This window comes from Myripristis murdjan, chromosome 22 (assembly GCF_902150065.1).
Source record: "Myripristis murdjan chromosome 22, fMyrMur1.1, whole genome shotgun sequence".
In the NCBI taxonomy this organism is placed as follows: Eukaryota; Metazoa; Chordata; class Actinopteri; order Holocentriformes; family Holocentridae; genus Myripristis; species Myripristis murdjan.
Genome location: NC_044001.1, coordinates 31,619,198 through 31,635,828, shown reverse-complemented (window position 1 = coordinate 31,635,828; position 16,631 = coordinate 31,619,198). Strand labels below are relative to the sequence as shown.

The 16,631-nt window shown below is 40.7% G+C and overlaps 1 protein-coding gene across 1 annotated transcript in view; it reads right to left on the bottom strand.

Annotated features, from left to right (window-relative positions):
* apoba (apolipoprotein Ba) overlaps positions 1 to 16,631 on the bottom strand; it is a 51,510-nt gene that overhangs the window by 2,124 nt on the left and 32,755 nt on the right. Inside the window, exons 16-25 of the mRNA XM_030044749.1 lie at positions 13,583 to 13,750; positions 13,151 to 13,356; positions 12,773 to 12,955; positions 9,840 to 9,970; positions 9,412 to 9,622; positions 8,992 to 9,164; positions 8,730 to 8,899; positions 8,527 to 8,648; positions 7,846 to 8,219; positions 75 to 7,649 (exon numbers count right to left, since the gene is read on the bottom strand). Of these exons, the coding sequence (XP_029900609.1) occupies positions 75 to 7,649; positions 7,846 to 8,219; positions 8,527 to 8,648; positions 8,730 to 8,899; positions 8,992 to 9,164; positions 9,412 to 9,622; positions 9,840 to 9,970; positions 12,773 to 12,955; positions 13,151 to 13,356; positions 13,583 to 13,750 (9,313 nt within the window). The remainder of the gene's footprint in view (positions 1 to 74; positions 7,650 to 7,845; positions 8,220 to 8,526; positions 8,649 to 8,729; positions 8,900 to 8,991; positions 9,165 to 9,411; positions 9,623 to 9,839; positions 9,971 to 12,772; positions 12,956 to 13,150; positions 13,357 to 13,582; positions 13,751 to 16,631) is intronic.

Sequence of the window (16,631 nt, the reverse complement as noted above, 5' to 3'; positions counted from 1 at the left end):
TAATTGAATCAAAATCATAGTCAAAGAATGTACAAGGAATGTCTGCACACTGTAAGGATTTAGGCTAGCCTTACCACCCAGGTCATACTCCAAGAAGATCATTGTGGAGGTGCAGATGGACTTCAATGAAGAAACAAGCCTGGAATCCTTAATTTCTAGATTAGCAGTTGTTGTCAGATTATAAATTGGTGAGGAAGTCTCCAGTGTGGCTGCAAGGGCACCAAATGCTGGGAGAAACACACTTGAAGGCAGATATAGGGCAATTTCAGGGATTTCCATCTTTTGCTCTGGAATGGTGATGGTTGGGATTTCAAACTTTGAAATGTGACTTGCAATCTCATCTAGGTCAATGGAGTAGTCACCAATGCTGAAGGTTTTTAGTATGGTCATAGATGAGATGGTAATTTCATATTGTGGCATCTTGAATGACAGGAACGAAATTTTACCATTTAGATACTCTGTGTCAATATCAAAACTGGGCACTGCCAACTTTGGCAGGCCTGGCAGTTTAATCTCAAAGGCTGTGGTAGTTATCATTTTAGGGATGTGTAGATTTTTCATATCAATTGTGAAGGGTTCTACATGCAATGTGGTGAATGGCACATAAAAGGCTGGAACTGAAATTACTGGTGGTAATGTGAAATGGTCATGGACATCAATGTTTTCAAATCGCATATCAATATTCCTTATGGTGGGTAGGATTTCTTTTACCCAAGCAGGCACTCCAAGAGTAATCTCAGGGACACTGAAAGTGACACCATTTCCAAATAATTTAGTTGGTATGGCAAACTCTAAGCTGTCCATGGTCTTTGTGTACACAATACTAGAGGAGACATTGAAAAATTGTAGCTTGTCCATATTTGAGACCTGATCAAACTTGAGCATATCCCAGAGGTTTCTATGATAAACAGGGAGCTTTACTGACTTCAGGAAAGCTAGGTGACCTTCCACCCATCCGGTCAAATCCATGCGTACTTCAGCCACATCACTGGACAAAAATAAATCATAAGCATGGATGAGAGAGCCCAGTTGCTCCTTACGACTCCAGGTGAAAGACTGCTTCTCTGAGGTAATATCAAGATTCATATTCTGAAGAAGTCCAGCATATCCCAAACTGCAAGGCTGACTTGCATCAATATTCACTGTAACTTTTAGGGTTCTAAGAGGAGCTAAATCCAGTGTTCCTTTAACAACATGATTTCCATTTGTGTTGAAAGATGCAAAATTAACATTGTTATTGTTTGTGTAATCCACCACTGCATACACACGGTGCAGAGATACCTCAAGAGCAAAGTTTTCATTCATGTCAAACTGGAGCATATTACTGGGGCTTCTTTTTTGTTTCTCCTGTCTTAGATCAATGTTTGTTTTGAAATCAGTCTTGAAAGTCGAACGTAGGTTATTGGCATTAAGGTAGAGGGTGGCCTCATTTTCTAGATCTCCAGCAAAATTACAACTGTTCAGTATTGTTATGTCCGTCTTCCCTTTGGCAGTGGACTCTAATGACACATAGGAAGGGGGTGTTTCTAATGCCAGGTTCAAATCAATGTTTCCCTTGCCTTGAGACTCAATCTGTGGAATATTAAACACGTATTTAAGGTTTATCTTTGAATCTATGTTTGGTTCAGACTTGGAATTTCCATGGAGGTCCTGTCTTAATTCCAGATTGAGGAAGGGCAGATTAATTTTGGCAATATTGGCAGCAGAAGCATCCATGCTCCTTCTGGAGAGGCTAAGAGTGCAATCATGGCTTGCCTCCATGTTCCTGTGCTCCAGTGACACAGTGGTTGCCAGTTTTATTCCCCTCTTCCTTGTCAAACTAGTACTGCCATTGATTTTTCCATTCAAAATGTCAAACACAGATGCTGAGGAAACTCCAAATCGAGCAACAATGTCTGACTGATTGTAGAGGCCAGCATTAGTGCTCAGGGCCATCACAGTAGATTTGAAGGAGAAATCATAAGTTATGTTGCCCATGGCTGGAATAGTAATAGAGTTTTGACTTGCTGGTAGTGTAAATTTGGGTAGGGTCAGTTCACTTAAAGTTTCTGGGACATGGATGACCAGTAATTCCAAAGATGGCAGCACAAGGGTATAGGATGGCACAGAGAAACCTACTGCTGGAACTTTGAAGCTTGGTGTACTGACCTCCTTGGGAACAAAGTAGCTGAAAGCAGGCAACTCTGCTCTGAAGGCAGAAACCTCGATATTCAGGAAAGGCACTTTGTATCCTGGGACAGTGAAGATTCTAGGAGGCTGACTAGACATGCCAATCTTGTGTTTAACATACTTTAATTTGGCGTGATTGTAAGAATCTTTTAGAAGCCCTACTACTTTGTCTCTACATTGCTCAAATTGTGCCTCGATGACGCTGGCTTTGTCATTGATTATATTATAGATGGGTTCAAGGTCCAATTCAAAGTTGTGCATATCAGGGTTCTTATGGTAATCAAGCTTCAGGTTCATATCAAATGACTGCTGAGGAGTGGTAAGCAGGGTTTTGAAGCCTGCATGTTCCCATAGAGAGAGATGTTTGACCTCTGGGGTTTTCATTTCCATATAAGGTATGGTCATCTCTGGGACAGTAAGAGGCACAGTCAAAAAGTCCAGATTAGCCTCTCCACTGGCTGATAAATGTAAAAACATGTCCCTTTTACTGTTTTCCAAGGCAAAATTGTGATTGTACTTGTACTGATTGAATCTAGCTAAAGTAACCCAATTAGCATGCTGCTTCTCTGAGTTTAGAATAATACTATAATCATGCTCGAGATCCACCTTTCCAGTGAGTTTCAGGGGGAAAATAACCTTTGAATTGACTATATTCTTGATATTCAGTACAATCTCAAATGGATGGACCAAGAATTTCACTGAGTTTGATATGGATCCACTCAGTCTTCCACTGAGTTCAGCATCATGAGAGGCTATCATTGCAATTTTCAAATCTCCAGTATGAGCCTCTGCATTCACAACCATGACACTCTTCTTGATAGATGGCATTTCACTCTCAGTTCTTGCTTCAACAATTATATGACTTAAGATGACTGATTCAGCAGTCATTGTTTGCTTCATTTTCAAGGCCTTACAATCAGTCTCTCCTCCAAAAATAAGCTTGGCAGTACTAAAATTGATGGTAAATTCCAGATTGCTTTTGTGTGTACCTTCATCAGAGTATTCTTGAATGGACCACTTTCCATTGCCAGTAGTTTCACCAGTTACAATAATTCTATCGGATTCCATTTTGGTGGTAATATTCTGTCTTATAGTTCCTTGACTAGAAGTTTCAGCTGTTGGGATGTTTATATTGTGGCTGTAAGATGTGTCTGTGGCTGCAGAGATTCCACTCTTTAGTTTAAATGCCATATTGTTGACCAGGTTTGCTGTGTATATTTGAGTTGTGGCGTTGGCAACAGTCTTTGCAGAAGCCTCGGCTGAGGGGCCAGTGAGAGCCAGTGATCCCTCATGATCAACAGAAAAGGCTAAATGAGTGGCTTTCACAGTCTCTGTGAATAACAGCTTCTTCATTCTAGGAGCTGCTAACTGAGCACTGGCATCCAAAGAATAGTCAAGGAACTCCATACTTGACTTGGCCTGACAAGTCAAGATGGCTGTGAACTGTGGGCTCTTTGGTGTGGCAGTTGAGTTTTCAATTGCTGCTATTGTTACAAGAGTGTAATGTGGGGAGGTCACTCTAAACTCACCATGGAGTTTTCCAAAAACTGGAATGCAAACTTCACTAGGAACCTCAGGCATTTTACTCTCTGGAATGGAAAGCATTGTGATATCAAAGTCTTCCAGGTTCAATTTGGGAATGTTGATGGCCGGTAACTTGACTTCTGAAAGAGTTATATCTGGGAAGGTCAGATCTGGTAATTCAGATAGGTAAATGATTTTTAAGTCTCCAAAGATTTCTTCAGCTTTAGGCATATTAATCTCATATTCTCTTATGCAGTCTATGATTGCAACTATGTTTGCTTTGATCTTCTTAAAGTCTATTGTAAAGGCAGGAATTGCATAGGAGCTCAGAATGCTGAACTCAGGGACTGAAATTTGATCTGGGATACTAACCTCGTGCAATTTATTCAGGTTGATTGTAAATTTGGGAATTACAAGGTCAGTTAGAGGCATGGTGAAAGAGGGAACTTCAACCTCAGCTGTCTTCAGTGCATCCAGAACACCACTGATAGCCTGCTTGATCTGGTTGATGATCTCATTGTCCTTTACCACTTTGCAGATTTCCTCTATCACTCGGTTAAACTGAACAGAAATATATGCAATCATATTGGTGTAGGATTCACTCGCCCTTTGGAGGTATATATAAATTTCATCTCTGATATCCATGTCAAGAATTCTTTGTCTCATGTCCTCAAGGATTTCCTGTACTTTCATCTTGATGTCATTGTAGATTGTAGTATCAACCACGTCATTCAGTTTCATCACAAGCTCAGCCACCTTTGTGTTTTTCAGCTCATCCAAGTATTTGGTTATGGAAGTTTGGATCTCTCTGAAAAATTCTCTAACAGCTTCAACTTTTTGTACAATCTCATATGTTTTTATCTGCTCATTAACATAGTTTGTTAGGTCAACAATTTTCATGTTGGCCTCATCAACAAATGCACTGTAGTCAAATCCCTTTATTGACTTCACCGTGGAGGAAATGCTCTCATTAAGCTCATCAATACTTTTCTTGAAGTTAATTGCCTTCAGCTGACTTATCACACTATCCAGGAATTGCAACATTTTATTATAAGCATATTCAAATTTGATAGCTCTCAGAGCATCTGCTAGTGATTGCACAGTCTCTTCGATTTTGAATTCTTTGATGAGCACCATTGCCTGATCTAGCAATTCTTTAAATTTTTTATCAAGGTCATATTTAACAAGTATGTCCCTACAGTAGAAATGCACTGCATTCAGTTTGGTGGTTATTTCGTATTCATCAATCCAATTGACAATGATGTCATTCATAGACTCAATCACTCTTGCTATCTCTGTAGAGGGTATTTTATACGATAGCTGCTCAACATACATAGCCACATCAACTGAAACAATGTCATCCCTTAAATTTTGGAAAAATATTTTTACATCAAATGTTTCAATGGCCTGTTTCAATTTTGTCGCTTTTTCTTTGATTTTTTCCAGGAAGCCATATTTAGAATCAAGCTCCTGCAGCCATGCAGCACTTCTTTCTGTGAGTTTCTGCAAATCAATCTGTGTGATGACATCATCTATGGCATCAATTACTTTAACAAGAGAGTCTCTTATTTCATACTTTTCATCAAAGGCCTTGAGCTCATTTCCAATTTTTGAAAGTAAATTTGTTATGGCGTCAGAAAAGTCCCCTTGTTTGATAAAGTCTTTCACTGTAAGAATGAAATCTCTAATTTTTGTTGCAGTATCCATCACTGTCTTTTCAAAGTTCTTTTTCAAGTTTTCCATTGCAAGTTCTAAGTCATCCATTGTTACAGTAAACTCATTTGTGAAATAATCAAGTTTTTCTTTGACCTGATTCACTTTGTTCTCTAAATCCATCTCTCTCATGAAGTCACTCACTTGCTGTGGTAGTTGATGCAATTTGGCTCTAAATTCACTAATTAATTCATTAATTTCTAGACTATTGATGAACTGCTGCAGTGATTGTAAGGTATTTACAAGGACATTCTTCATCTGTTCAAAAGCAACAGGAAGACTCTCAATGAATGGTATTTCAAATATATGGCAATCATTGTTCTTGTCATATTTAAGGAAACCAGACATACTAAACTCTTGATTTTCTGGCTCTGATCTCTTTTCCCTATTTGTGCTCAGTTTACGGAAAATGTTTGTTAAAATTACTTCTGAAAACTCAAGGCCAGTCCTCTCAGGATTGTTGTAAATACTGATGTCCTGGTTGAATATATGTTCATTAAACTTTGATTTGGTTTTCCATCTCAAAGTTTGTTCACTGGGTGTCAGAAGTCCACCAAATTTGTTGTCTAGGTAAGTGGAAGACTCCCCACTCTCAAGCATGTGGCTTGTTGATACCTGGCTGTCATATGAATACGCAAAAGCTAGGGGCTCAGCTTTAACCAGCAGCTTGCTGTACAACTGTCCATTGTGTTTGCCATTTAGATTCATTTCCCCATCACTGTTAACAAGGGCATCAAAGGAGAAGCTGAAAGGCATTGCCATAGTGCGTATGGTGCTGTCAAACTGTAGAGGCTCAGAATTTATTTGTGCTTCACAGTTTGACTTGGAGGAAAGTCCAGCAAACTCAAATTCACAGTTGTGATTAAACTGGGCATCCATTATATTCCCAGATGTGCTGGATTTCACTGTACCAGCCATATCAGCATAGTTGATTTCATAGGAATGTTTAATCTCCTGCTCCTCTCGATAGACTCCTTTCCAGCTTCCTGTAAGGTCCATTTTAAATGGCTTAAGTTTCATGTGGCCTTCATTGTTTAAATTAACATCATATAACTTGAAGTCATTAATCACATCTATTGAGGTAACAAATGGCTCCATAACAACTTTGGTGTCTTGTTTGTAGTAAACGTCTTCACAGATGAAGTTGTTACTCTTGGAGTGATGGGCTAAGGTCCATAAAGTTAGGGTCAGTGTGTGGCTGTTTTCAGTTTTCATCTGCTTCAACAATCCCATCATGTTGCTAGAAAAGGTCAAAGCCCTTCGGTTCAATACAATATCTATGTTGTTTCTTGTGCTTGCATCATGTGCATTGCCCTTGAGAACACCATGCAAAGACGCCTCTGCAGCTGTGATTTTACCCTCAATGTTCAGCTCTCCTTTGCTTTCTTCAGCCATTGCTTTAGACTTGGAGGACAGAGATGCTCCACTGCTGTCTATAGCACCATTAAATATGTTCTCAAATGTCACCGGACTACACTGAATGCTGTTAGTTCCACTGATGATCAAACCATTACTGCCAACTGTAACAGAGGCTTTGTGCAATCCACGTCCTGCATCAAAGGTGAGGGAACCTTCAGAGTTTACCTCAAGGTTATTTGGATTCATGGACCCTGTTATAAGGGAATAGGCCCGATTTGTTGCATCATCTGCCTGTGACTCAATTCTAAGAATGGCCATATGACTGGATATGCCCAGCTCAACGTTGTTACTGAGTGACTTGCCCAGGGCCTTGGCAACAGCACTACACTTCAAGGTCAGTTGTGCATTCTTGTACTTAAGTTCTGCCACATGCTTAAGGACATCATTCTGCATGTTTGTTTTGGACAAAATGTTCAACTCTGAGTTTGCATAGACTCCCTGGATCATGTTGTGAGCTTGGATGAATGGTGAGGTGATGTGCAGGTTGGACTCTCCTCTTCCTTTTCTTTCTTGAGGACATAGAGTGTAGCTAACGGTGTAGGTGGTGTTGGTGTACTGAGAACCTACTTTAATTGATCCATCCATGGTGCCATCTCCAGTGACTTTGTCTGGGGTAGAAGTTGATTGAGCAGAGTAATAGAGAGAGGTGTGTAAGCCCAGTGGACTAGAGACCTCAATCTTGTAGGTGGCCTTCATATCAAGTTTGTCTGTCTCTCTCACAGTTTCTATCACACTGAAACTTGTATCAATGAGGCTATGGCTAAAGGAACCATTCACAAGATACTTAATATTATCTTCAGCTCTTCCTGAAATCATCCCAGTTCCTATACATAGAGAGAAAGAAATGATACTAATGTCAATAAATGTGATAGCAAAATGGAGGGTGTTACATGAATTTGAACTCACATTAAACAAAATTTTGACAATCTAACTGATTATGCAATGCCTGAGGGTACATTCTTAAAAATCTTAACCCACACCATCAGTTGTCATATATTGGATGTTTTCAAAGGGAATTACCTTCAAGTTTGTATGACAGTGAGTTAAAAGGTGATTGGGCGATGACCTTGTATTGTGCAATGTAGCTGGGGACATCCACAGTGTTATTACCACCAGAGATGGAGCCTTCCCAGTTGTAGAAGTTGCTGTTGATTTTGGTGGATGCTTCAGCAAGACCGAGAAGGGGGACCATGAAGTCCACTGACCATGGTATGGTGAATGATGGAACTGGAAAATTTTTGGCAGGTACATGTAGGCCTATCTTTGGTAAGTGGATGAGAGGAAAGGACACAAAGGTGGGGAACTTCAAATCTTCTAAGGTTTTGCCCCCCAGTGGCAGAGGAAGCGAGATGGCCATCTTGTCCTTGTTGAACTGGTATCGAAACAAACTGTCACTGTTGAAGTAAAAAAAAAGCCACAATAAATGTCATTCAAGTTTTGGGCTTTTCATCTGAAAATATTTGAAAAAAACTGTCAATGGGTAGAGCAGCAGAAGATTAACAACCAGTGTGCTCAAAAGCTATGTTAGGGTTGATGCCTATTAAAGTTTCTGTAGGTAACCTTTTTTTGCACTGAGAAAAAAAAATCTGGTCTTCAGGGCTGCTTCTGATACTGTAAACTCTTGACGAATATATGCCAAATTGTGAAATTGAAATGAAGTTCTTTACACCCTCATTGACATAAAATGAATTAGATACTTACGACTGCAGAAACAATTTCTCAGGCAGGACTGGCAAGGTGAGATCTGAGATGCTCCTCTTGTATCTCAGGTTTTCAACATATGGGATGCCTGCAGCCAATTTGTCCAGCCAAATGTTACCTGCCTTTAATGACATAATTTACATTTGTAATAATATCATTGCAACAGTGAAAACAGAAATAGTGTCAAATGTGTCAAGCCATACCTCAATTCCTTTGGTGACAATGTGGCGCAGCTTCATATCAGTTTTGGCCACCTTCTGGTCTAGGATGTCATCAATGAGCTGCTGCAGCTGCCTGTGGTAGTTCTCTATATTCAGTTTCTGGATTTCAGAGTTTAGGTCTGAATTCACTTCCACCTCAAACTTGTCATCATCTGTAAGGAGACACCCCACAACAAAGAAACAGCTAAACAAATAAATGCATGAATCCAAAACGCAAACACAAAGAGAGATGACTGATGGTTACCATATTTTAGGGTGACTTTCTGTAGGGATGATGTCTCTGGTATGTTGATGGCTGTCTCTACATCCATGATCACACCCTCATCCTTCTTCAAGGTTGCAGTGATAGAGGTGTCAACTTTCAGGGAGGGGACTATCATTTGAACTTGCAGCATGGCATCCTTCATCATTTCAAGTCTAAATCCAAAACAAGAAACTATGTATTGAAAAGATATATGATGCACAATCTCCACAGCCTTAATCCCTGTGGCCTTAATTTGAATTGTGCCTCAGTTGATTAGGCATTCACGTCTCTTGCTATGTGTCTGATTTGCTCATTTCTCACACACATGAAAAACAGTCTCAAGAAACAATGCAGCGCAGATGAGGCCCAAGCAATATCTCTCATTAAGAAGGTATTAATAATAGAATTGTGTTGTTTCACCTGGTGCGCCCAACCAGAGACAGCTGTGGGATGTTCCTGTTGGTGACATCAAAGGTGATGCCTCGCATCTTCTTTCCTTTGGTATTTGTATCAGTTACAGCCAGGTTGATGCCTACTTCCATATCATAGTCGGGGATGACAAACTCAGTAGTAAAAATGTTCTTATTGTGGTTGTATTTCAGGAATGCTGTTGCCTCTGTTGAATCAACACCTGGTATCAGCAGAGATGAAATGCATTAGACCCACATTGTTTCTTCTGTTACAGTGATGGCAAACTGGTGGATATTAGGCCACTTTTCGCATCTATATTATTTACTTTCCAATAGCCATGCATAACAGCACATTCACAACACAAACACCCCCCCCCCCCCCCCCCCACCCCCCACCCCCCCACACACACACACACATTCATCATCTCATTTACATACCTTCTGCCTTCAAGGTTAACTTCAGAGAGTCCACCTTATGCTGACCCTCTTTACCAGCTCGGAGTGTTTCACTAGTGATCGTGGCAGTGTAGTCTGAAACCTCCCCTGTGGGCTGGATCTCAACTGCAAACCTGAGGAAAAAGTCAGACTTCATTCAAAATCCTCTTTAGGGCCAGAAATTTCTTGCTGACTATATTAGTAAGTTTATAATTGTAATTTACTGCTTATTCAAGATCATGTAATACCAGACAAGTGTAATGCTTGTTTCAGCTGTCACACTCTTCTTAGTATGCCTACTTCAGCAGGTCATAGTTTTACTTTTATTTCCTTGTTCAGTATTATTCATCCACATACATTTTTTCACTACCACTACTTTTGTAACATTCCTGCTTCAGCCTCAACAGCAACTTGAAAGACCATAGCAACCAACTAAGAACACCGTAGCAGCGACATTGCCAATGTTATCACTAGGGATGAGCAAGTATACCACTATCTGTATCTGTATCTATTCAACCATCTACATGTATATTATCCGTATCCGTATCTGTACTCAGAGCAGGCGGGGCTTAAACTGGAAGTGGGTGGGGCTTAAACCGGAAGTTGGCAGGGTTTGACCGGAAATGGGTGGGGCTTAACTGGTATGTTATTTTAAGCGTGAAATTGATATGGGTTGATCAGAAGTTGCTATATTTATAGTTTATTAGAAAACTATTTACAGTACAGCCTCAGAACTGAGCTTCAGATCAATGTTTCTGATCACAAAAGTAAACAAACTATTTACAGAACAAGTTTTTTATGAACACAGAACATGAATATTCTTAAGTGCATCAATGAATACAACATATGCAGTAGGCAATTATGAAGTATACATATATATATATATATATATATATATATATATATACACACACTACTATTACTTGTACTTCTGCCTGTAACCTGTGATATGGCTGCTACTGTTGCAACTGCTAAGACTACTATTACTATTACTTCTGCTATTACTACTGTTGCTGTTATTAACTACTGCAAGTGCTGTTTCTACTATTTAAACTACTCAAGATACAACCGTAAGAACTGCTACTGCTAATCATACCGACACCACTACTTTCCACACTGTCAGTACCACTGCAACTACACCTTCTATGACAATACCAACTGCAGCTATTAGTGTTACTCCTTCTACTGCTACAATTACAATTACTATCATCAATACTGTTGGTCCAAATACTAATAATGCTACTACCACCTCTAACTACTACTTCTTACACTACTCACAAAAAGTTAGGGATATTCGGCTTTTGGGTGAAATTTCAGGATGAACCTAAAATGCATTATAACCTTTACAGGTGAACTTAATGTGACCTTCTGTAAACTTTTGAATGCACATGTCCAACTGTTCAATGTTTCAGTACTTTTTGCACAAGTTGCTGTTCTCTAACAAGGAGTTTAACGGCAAAATTCACAACAGGTGTTTGATCCATGAATCGACCAATAAATTTCCTGGTTCAATTAAAATTGGTATTTAAACAGTCCTCCTCATCATGCTGTTCTCATTTTGACATCATGAGACCAAGACGACACCTAACAATTGATCAGCAGCACCTCGCCATGGCGAGGCTTCAAACAGGATGTTCTCAGACGGAAGTGGCCACTGAGCTTAGAGTGTCACAGAGTGTCATCAGCAAGTTGCAACAGAGATACAGAGAGACTGGAAGAGTCACAGAAAGGCATAGAAGTGGACATCCTTTGGCCACATCCCACACTGATGACCACTTCATTGTGAACAGTGCCCTGCGGAACCGGATGATGAATGCCACTCAACTCCAGGCACATTTAAGGGAGGTGAGAGGCACCCAAGTGTCACGTCAGACCATTCGAAACCGTTTACATCAGCATGGTCTGCGTGCTAGACGACCTGCAAGGGTACCTGACCACACGACCAGGCACAGGTGTCATCGTCTTGCATGGGCCAGGGAGCATTTACGCTGGACGAGGGACCAGTGGGCCTCAGTGCTGTTCTCTGATGAAAGACGATTCATGTTGAGCAGAAATGATGGCCGCCAACGATGTTGGAGACGTCAAGGAGAGCCCTATGCATCAGCCACTGTTGTCACCAGACGAGCCTTTGGTGGTGGTGGTGTTACAGTGTGGGCAGGTGTGTCTAGTCAATACAGAACTGCCCTAATGGTACAGTGACAAGCCCATACTACCTGAATAACATCATTAATCCAGTCATTGTGCCCCTGCATGAACAACACAGGCCTAATTTCATCTTCATGGACGACAATGCTCCAGCTCATCGAGGTCGTATCATTAGGGAATGGTTGCTGGAGACTGGGGTACCTCAAATGGAGTGGCCTGCACTTTCTCCAGACCTGAATCCCATAGAAAACCTATGGGATCAGCTGAGTCGCCGTGTAGAGGCTCGGAGCTCTGTACCCCAGAACCTCAATGTCCTGAGGGCCGCCCTTCAAGAAGAGTGGGATGCCATGCCTCAGCAGACAATAAGTCGACTTGTGAACAGCATGAGACGTCGTTGTCAGGCTGTAATTGATACTCAAGGGCACATGACAAGTTATTGAGACATTGACATTTTTTGTTGTGGTATACCCACCACTGTTGTTGGCTTTTGTTTCAATAAATTGTTTGAGATGAGGAAATCACCAGTGCATGCTTCTACTTAAATGCCCTACTTTCATGATATAATATCACTGTAGCGTGAACTTTTTACATTTTCCGTAAATTTCACCCGAAAGCCAAATATCCCTAACTTTTTGTGAGTAGTGTATACTGCCACTCATGTTACCACTATTTAAAACTATATCACCTATTGTTCACTAAACTTAGAACTACAGGACTTTTGGTTAACAAATTCATCACTCCAATGAACCCAATGAGTTGAACAAAGATAACCTAATTAAGCTCTTTCTTACCTGGTTTCTCCTGTCAGGGGGTAATAAGGGGCTTGGTCTGTGGAGCTACCATTGGAGTAGTGCACAATGGTACAGTATTTCAGACCAGTGAATAAGGGTTGACAGTCATTGGAGTCAGTCTGGTCCTCCACCATGGATGGAACTATCTTCATTTGACTGGAGGAGACTGACAGCAACTTGTTGCTATATGTCAGATTGAGAGCAGCAAGTTAAATGATTCATATCCTAAGTTAGCATTAGATTTTGTTGGATACCATGCAGTGGAGAGAAACATCAAATACATGGGAGAAAGACATCAACATGAAACTAACCATTAACCTTTTCAACCATTTTTATATGTCTTCATGGAAAGAGTTTTGTGTAATTTGTGCCACTCACCTAAAGCTGAACAACTGAATGTTGGACATGGGAGCAGGAATGGACAGTTTTATCTGGCTTCTGTTGATGGTGACCTTAGCATTGAGGGAACTCTCATGGTACATATTAGTGTGCATCTCAATTCCAGCCACCACAAACTCTGGAACGTGCACACCCATTTGGGTAATGAATTCCAAGCCAACTGAGGGCATGAAAGACAGTTGCTGCTGCAAGGAGAGGATACTTTAGCTGGACGAAATATCCAAAACCCTTCTAACAAAGTTTTCTGTGAGAAACGATTACTATGTGACAACATCAGCTGTCAGTTCCAGAAGAAAATAAAAATTGCAAATAAAAGGGATTCATGGGTTTCAGAAAACAGCAAGATTTTCTGTGATCCTACTAATGTAGTAATAATTATATGTCAAACAAAGTAAAGGCAAGTTAACTTACTGTGCTGGGAGATAAAATAAGACCTCCTTTGGCACCAGGAGCAAACACACCAGCCAGCAAAAACTTTAGAGGTAAGCCAGAGGCAGTAGGTAGAGAAAAAGCATTCTCCATGAAGATGTAGTGGGCAAAGATCTCATTTTCAGTGCTAGATGTCAATGCATTAAGGATCTGTTGGGTAACCAGGAAAGAATATAGATATAAACAATCTCTGTTTATATCCACATCAGTACATTGGTTGTAAACAAATATGACTAGAAGTCCAGGGGTCCGTTTCACAAAGCAGGTTCAACAAACTCCGAGTCTTACCCCGAACTCTGAGTTGATCTACTCTGAGATAGGAAACTCTGAGTTTTCAGTTCCAGAACAGCTGATTTGAATTAGTTTTATCAACTCGGAGTAGTTTCACCTGGAGTTAAGCGCGTGCACCACAGCTATAAAAAGACAGCGTCAATGGAACCCCGATTTGACGATTCACGATGGTAACGGGGAAGCGTCGGGCTGCATTTGTCACCCCTGTTGAATTGGAAATCTTAATGCATTCCTACAGCAAGTTTGAAAATGTTTAAAAAAAAGTGTACCACCGCTGCAGCGGCAAAGGAGAGGGAGACGGTGTGGGAGAACATTGCTGCTCAGGTCAATGTGTAAGTTTAAATGTAGTCCGTTGCAATCACAATAACATTACAGGGGAAAACTGCTTGAATGGTAGCCTATTAATTTATTTCATTTAGGTGCAATCCCGCAGGGGAGAAGCGCACTTGGCAGCAGCTGAAATATAAAAACATTGTCTTATAACCATCTCCTGACGAATATTTAATTCTCTGCGCTGTAACACTGCACCTTCATCCACGGGATCGTTGTTGAAAGGACATGCCATGTTTGTGAAAAAAAAGTCGCCACCTAACTACTAATGGGCTTCTAATAAAGGCCTACTGACTGTTTTTTTTTTAAATTATTATTTTTTTTTAAATAACAGACGGCAGAACTAATATGCCATGCCAAAACTCGCCTGCTGACTGAATGAATGAGGAAGTTAAATACCGCATGTGGCTGAAAGAGGGCAGACACAGAGAGAAACTCAAGGTTTCATGAGAAAAACCTGAGGCCTATACCATAAAGCTGGATTTCGGCTTAGCGAGCTAACTTCAGGCTTAACCCTGGCTTTTCTGTACCATAAAGGTGGCTTACTTTTTATCGGGCTACGTGGCCGTGGTAACGTATGCTGAACACCTAACCTGCTCCGGAGCAGGTTAAGTTCAGGATAAGAGCTCAGCAGGTAGAAAAGCCCCACCTACTGACAGTTGGTGGGGCTCTCTAGGTGGGGCTCTCAGCTCTCTTGGAAAATGGCGTGCCCATTTTCCCTTTCTTCTTCTTTTATAAAATTAAAATGAATACATTTTACAATCCGTCTTGTATTTTTTTTTTTTTTGTTACTCATGACTGCACTGTCCAACCAAAAATTGATCTTGTAGACTGATGTAGCCTAATGATTTTTTTTTTTTTTTTTTTTTAATGTTTATGAAAATAAATTAGGGGAATTTAATTCAGAGGGTTAAATAAAAGTTTGATAAAATACCCGCCAGCCTCTGGGCTCCTTTAGGTTTCCATTAGTTTGCTCATATTTAGTATTTAGGGGGTCTGCCCTGAAAAGTCCACATGGGAGTTGATGCTAAATGTTTTACTGTCTTTAAGTGACAGTGAAATAATATTTTAACCAGCAGAATAATCACGAGGCGTCAGATGCTTTGTAAAATGAAATATCAAAACCAGTTGAATCAAAGTGACGATTCTGACGAAACTCAAACTGAGGGCAGCGGTCCAGCGAGGGTCGACCCTCGCTGTGAGAGAGGGCCAGTTCCTCTGCAGGAGTGTACGGCTGAGTGGGAGACACATTCATTTATTGAACACACACGTTACTGTAGTCAGTTCTACTCGTCCCGTCATGGTGGGGAAGTAATATTATAATCGCACTAATTTACTCATTGACACAGTGGCGATTTTTTGCCAGCATTCCTTGCGGCTTTTGGCAGCTGCAACTGTGTTGCTTTTTGCCTGGATTATTGATTTTTATTCCTCGTATTTATTAATGATTATTGTCTACTCCTCGGTTGTGACGTATGCGGCTCGGGTTGATTTTTCCATGTCTGCGATTGGTCGCATGCAGCAAACTCCGCCCTTTTTATGTGAGCGCGCACAGATCTAGATTGGAAAGCCTGGGTTGAATTAGTGAGTTGATAGCCGGCTTTATGGTACCGAAAATCCTGAGTGCTGATGTCTCGTTAAGTGAAGCCAGATAACTAAGAGAAAGCCCGACTATGTTAATCCAGCTTTATGGTACAGGCCTCTGGTCCTGACCAGGATAGTTTCATGGAGTCTGTTACTGCAGTAACTGACCGAGAGCTTAAGTTACCTCCCTCTGTGAAACAGGCTAGAGTTACCCCTCTTTCTCTGGTTTGAGTTACCTCCCTTTGTGAAACGGAAAACTCAGTTTCCCTCATTTCAGGGTTAACAGACTCAGAGTTTTCACTAAACCTGCTTTGTGAAATGGACCCCAGGATGGAAAAGGTGGTATTATTTCAAGTAAAAGTGAATTCTGATGTTTCAAATTTGGGTTACTATGAGTTGTAGTTGAGAAAAGTCAGCTCAGTTAATCCAAATAAAGAACTTCAGAAAACTAAATTTTCAAAATGTTTGAAACAACTTAACCGTATTTCCCCAATTAATCGCCCGGGCGTTTAATACGCAAATCAACTTGGACCCCAGGCGTTTAAAGGAACCAGGCGGCTATTCACTGCAGGCCTTTATTTTTGCACAGACCTGCACCAGGCCATTATTGTGATGGCAGTTACCGTCCAACATATTTACAGTCGGTCGATTTAAGATTACGGTACACCCTTTTTTTCTAACGTTAGCTAGCTCTCTTATTTTGACAGAAAACGGAAGTGCCGCACAGTTATTGTGCGGCTAACTGTTTACTTCTGCAAAAATAAGGTGCATAGCCTTATTTTGGGTTACCTCAATATAATGCAAATAATCGCCCCGGCAGTTATTC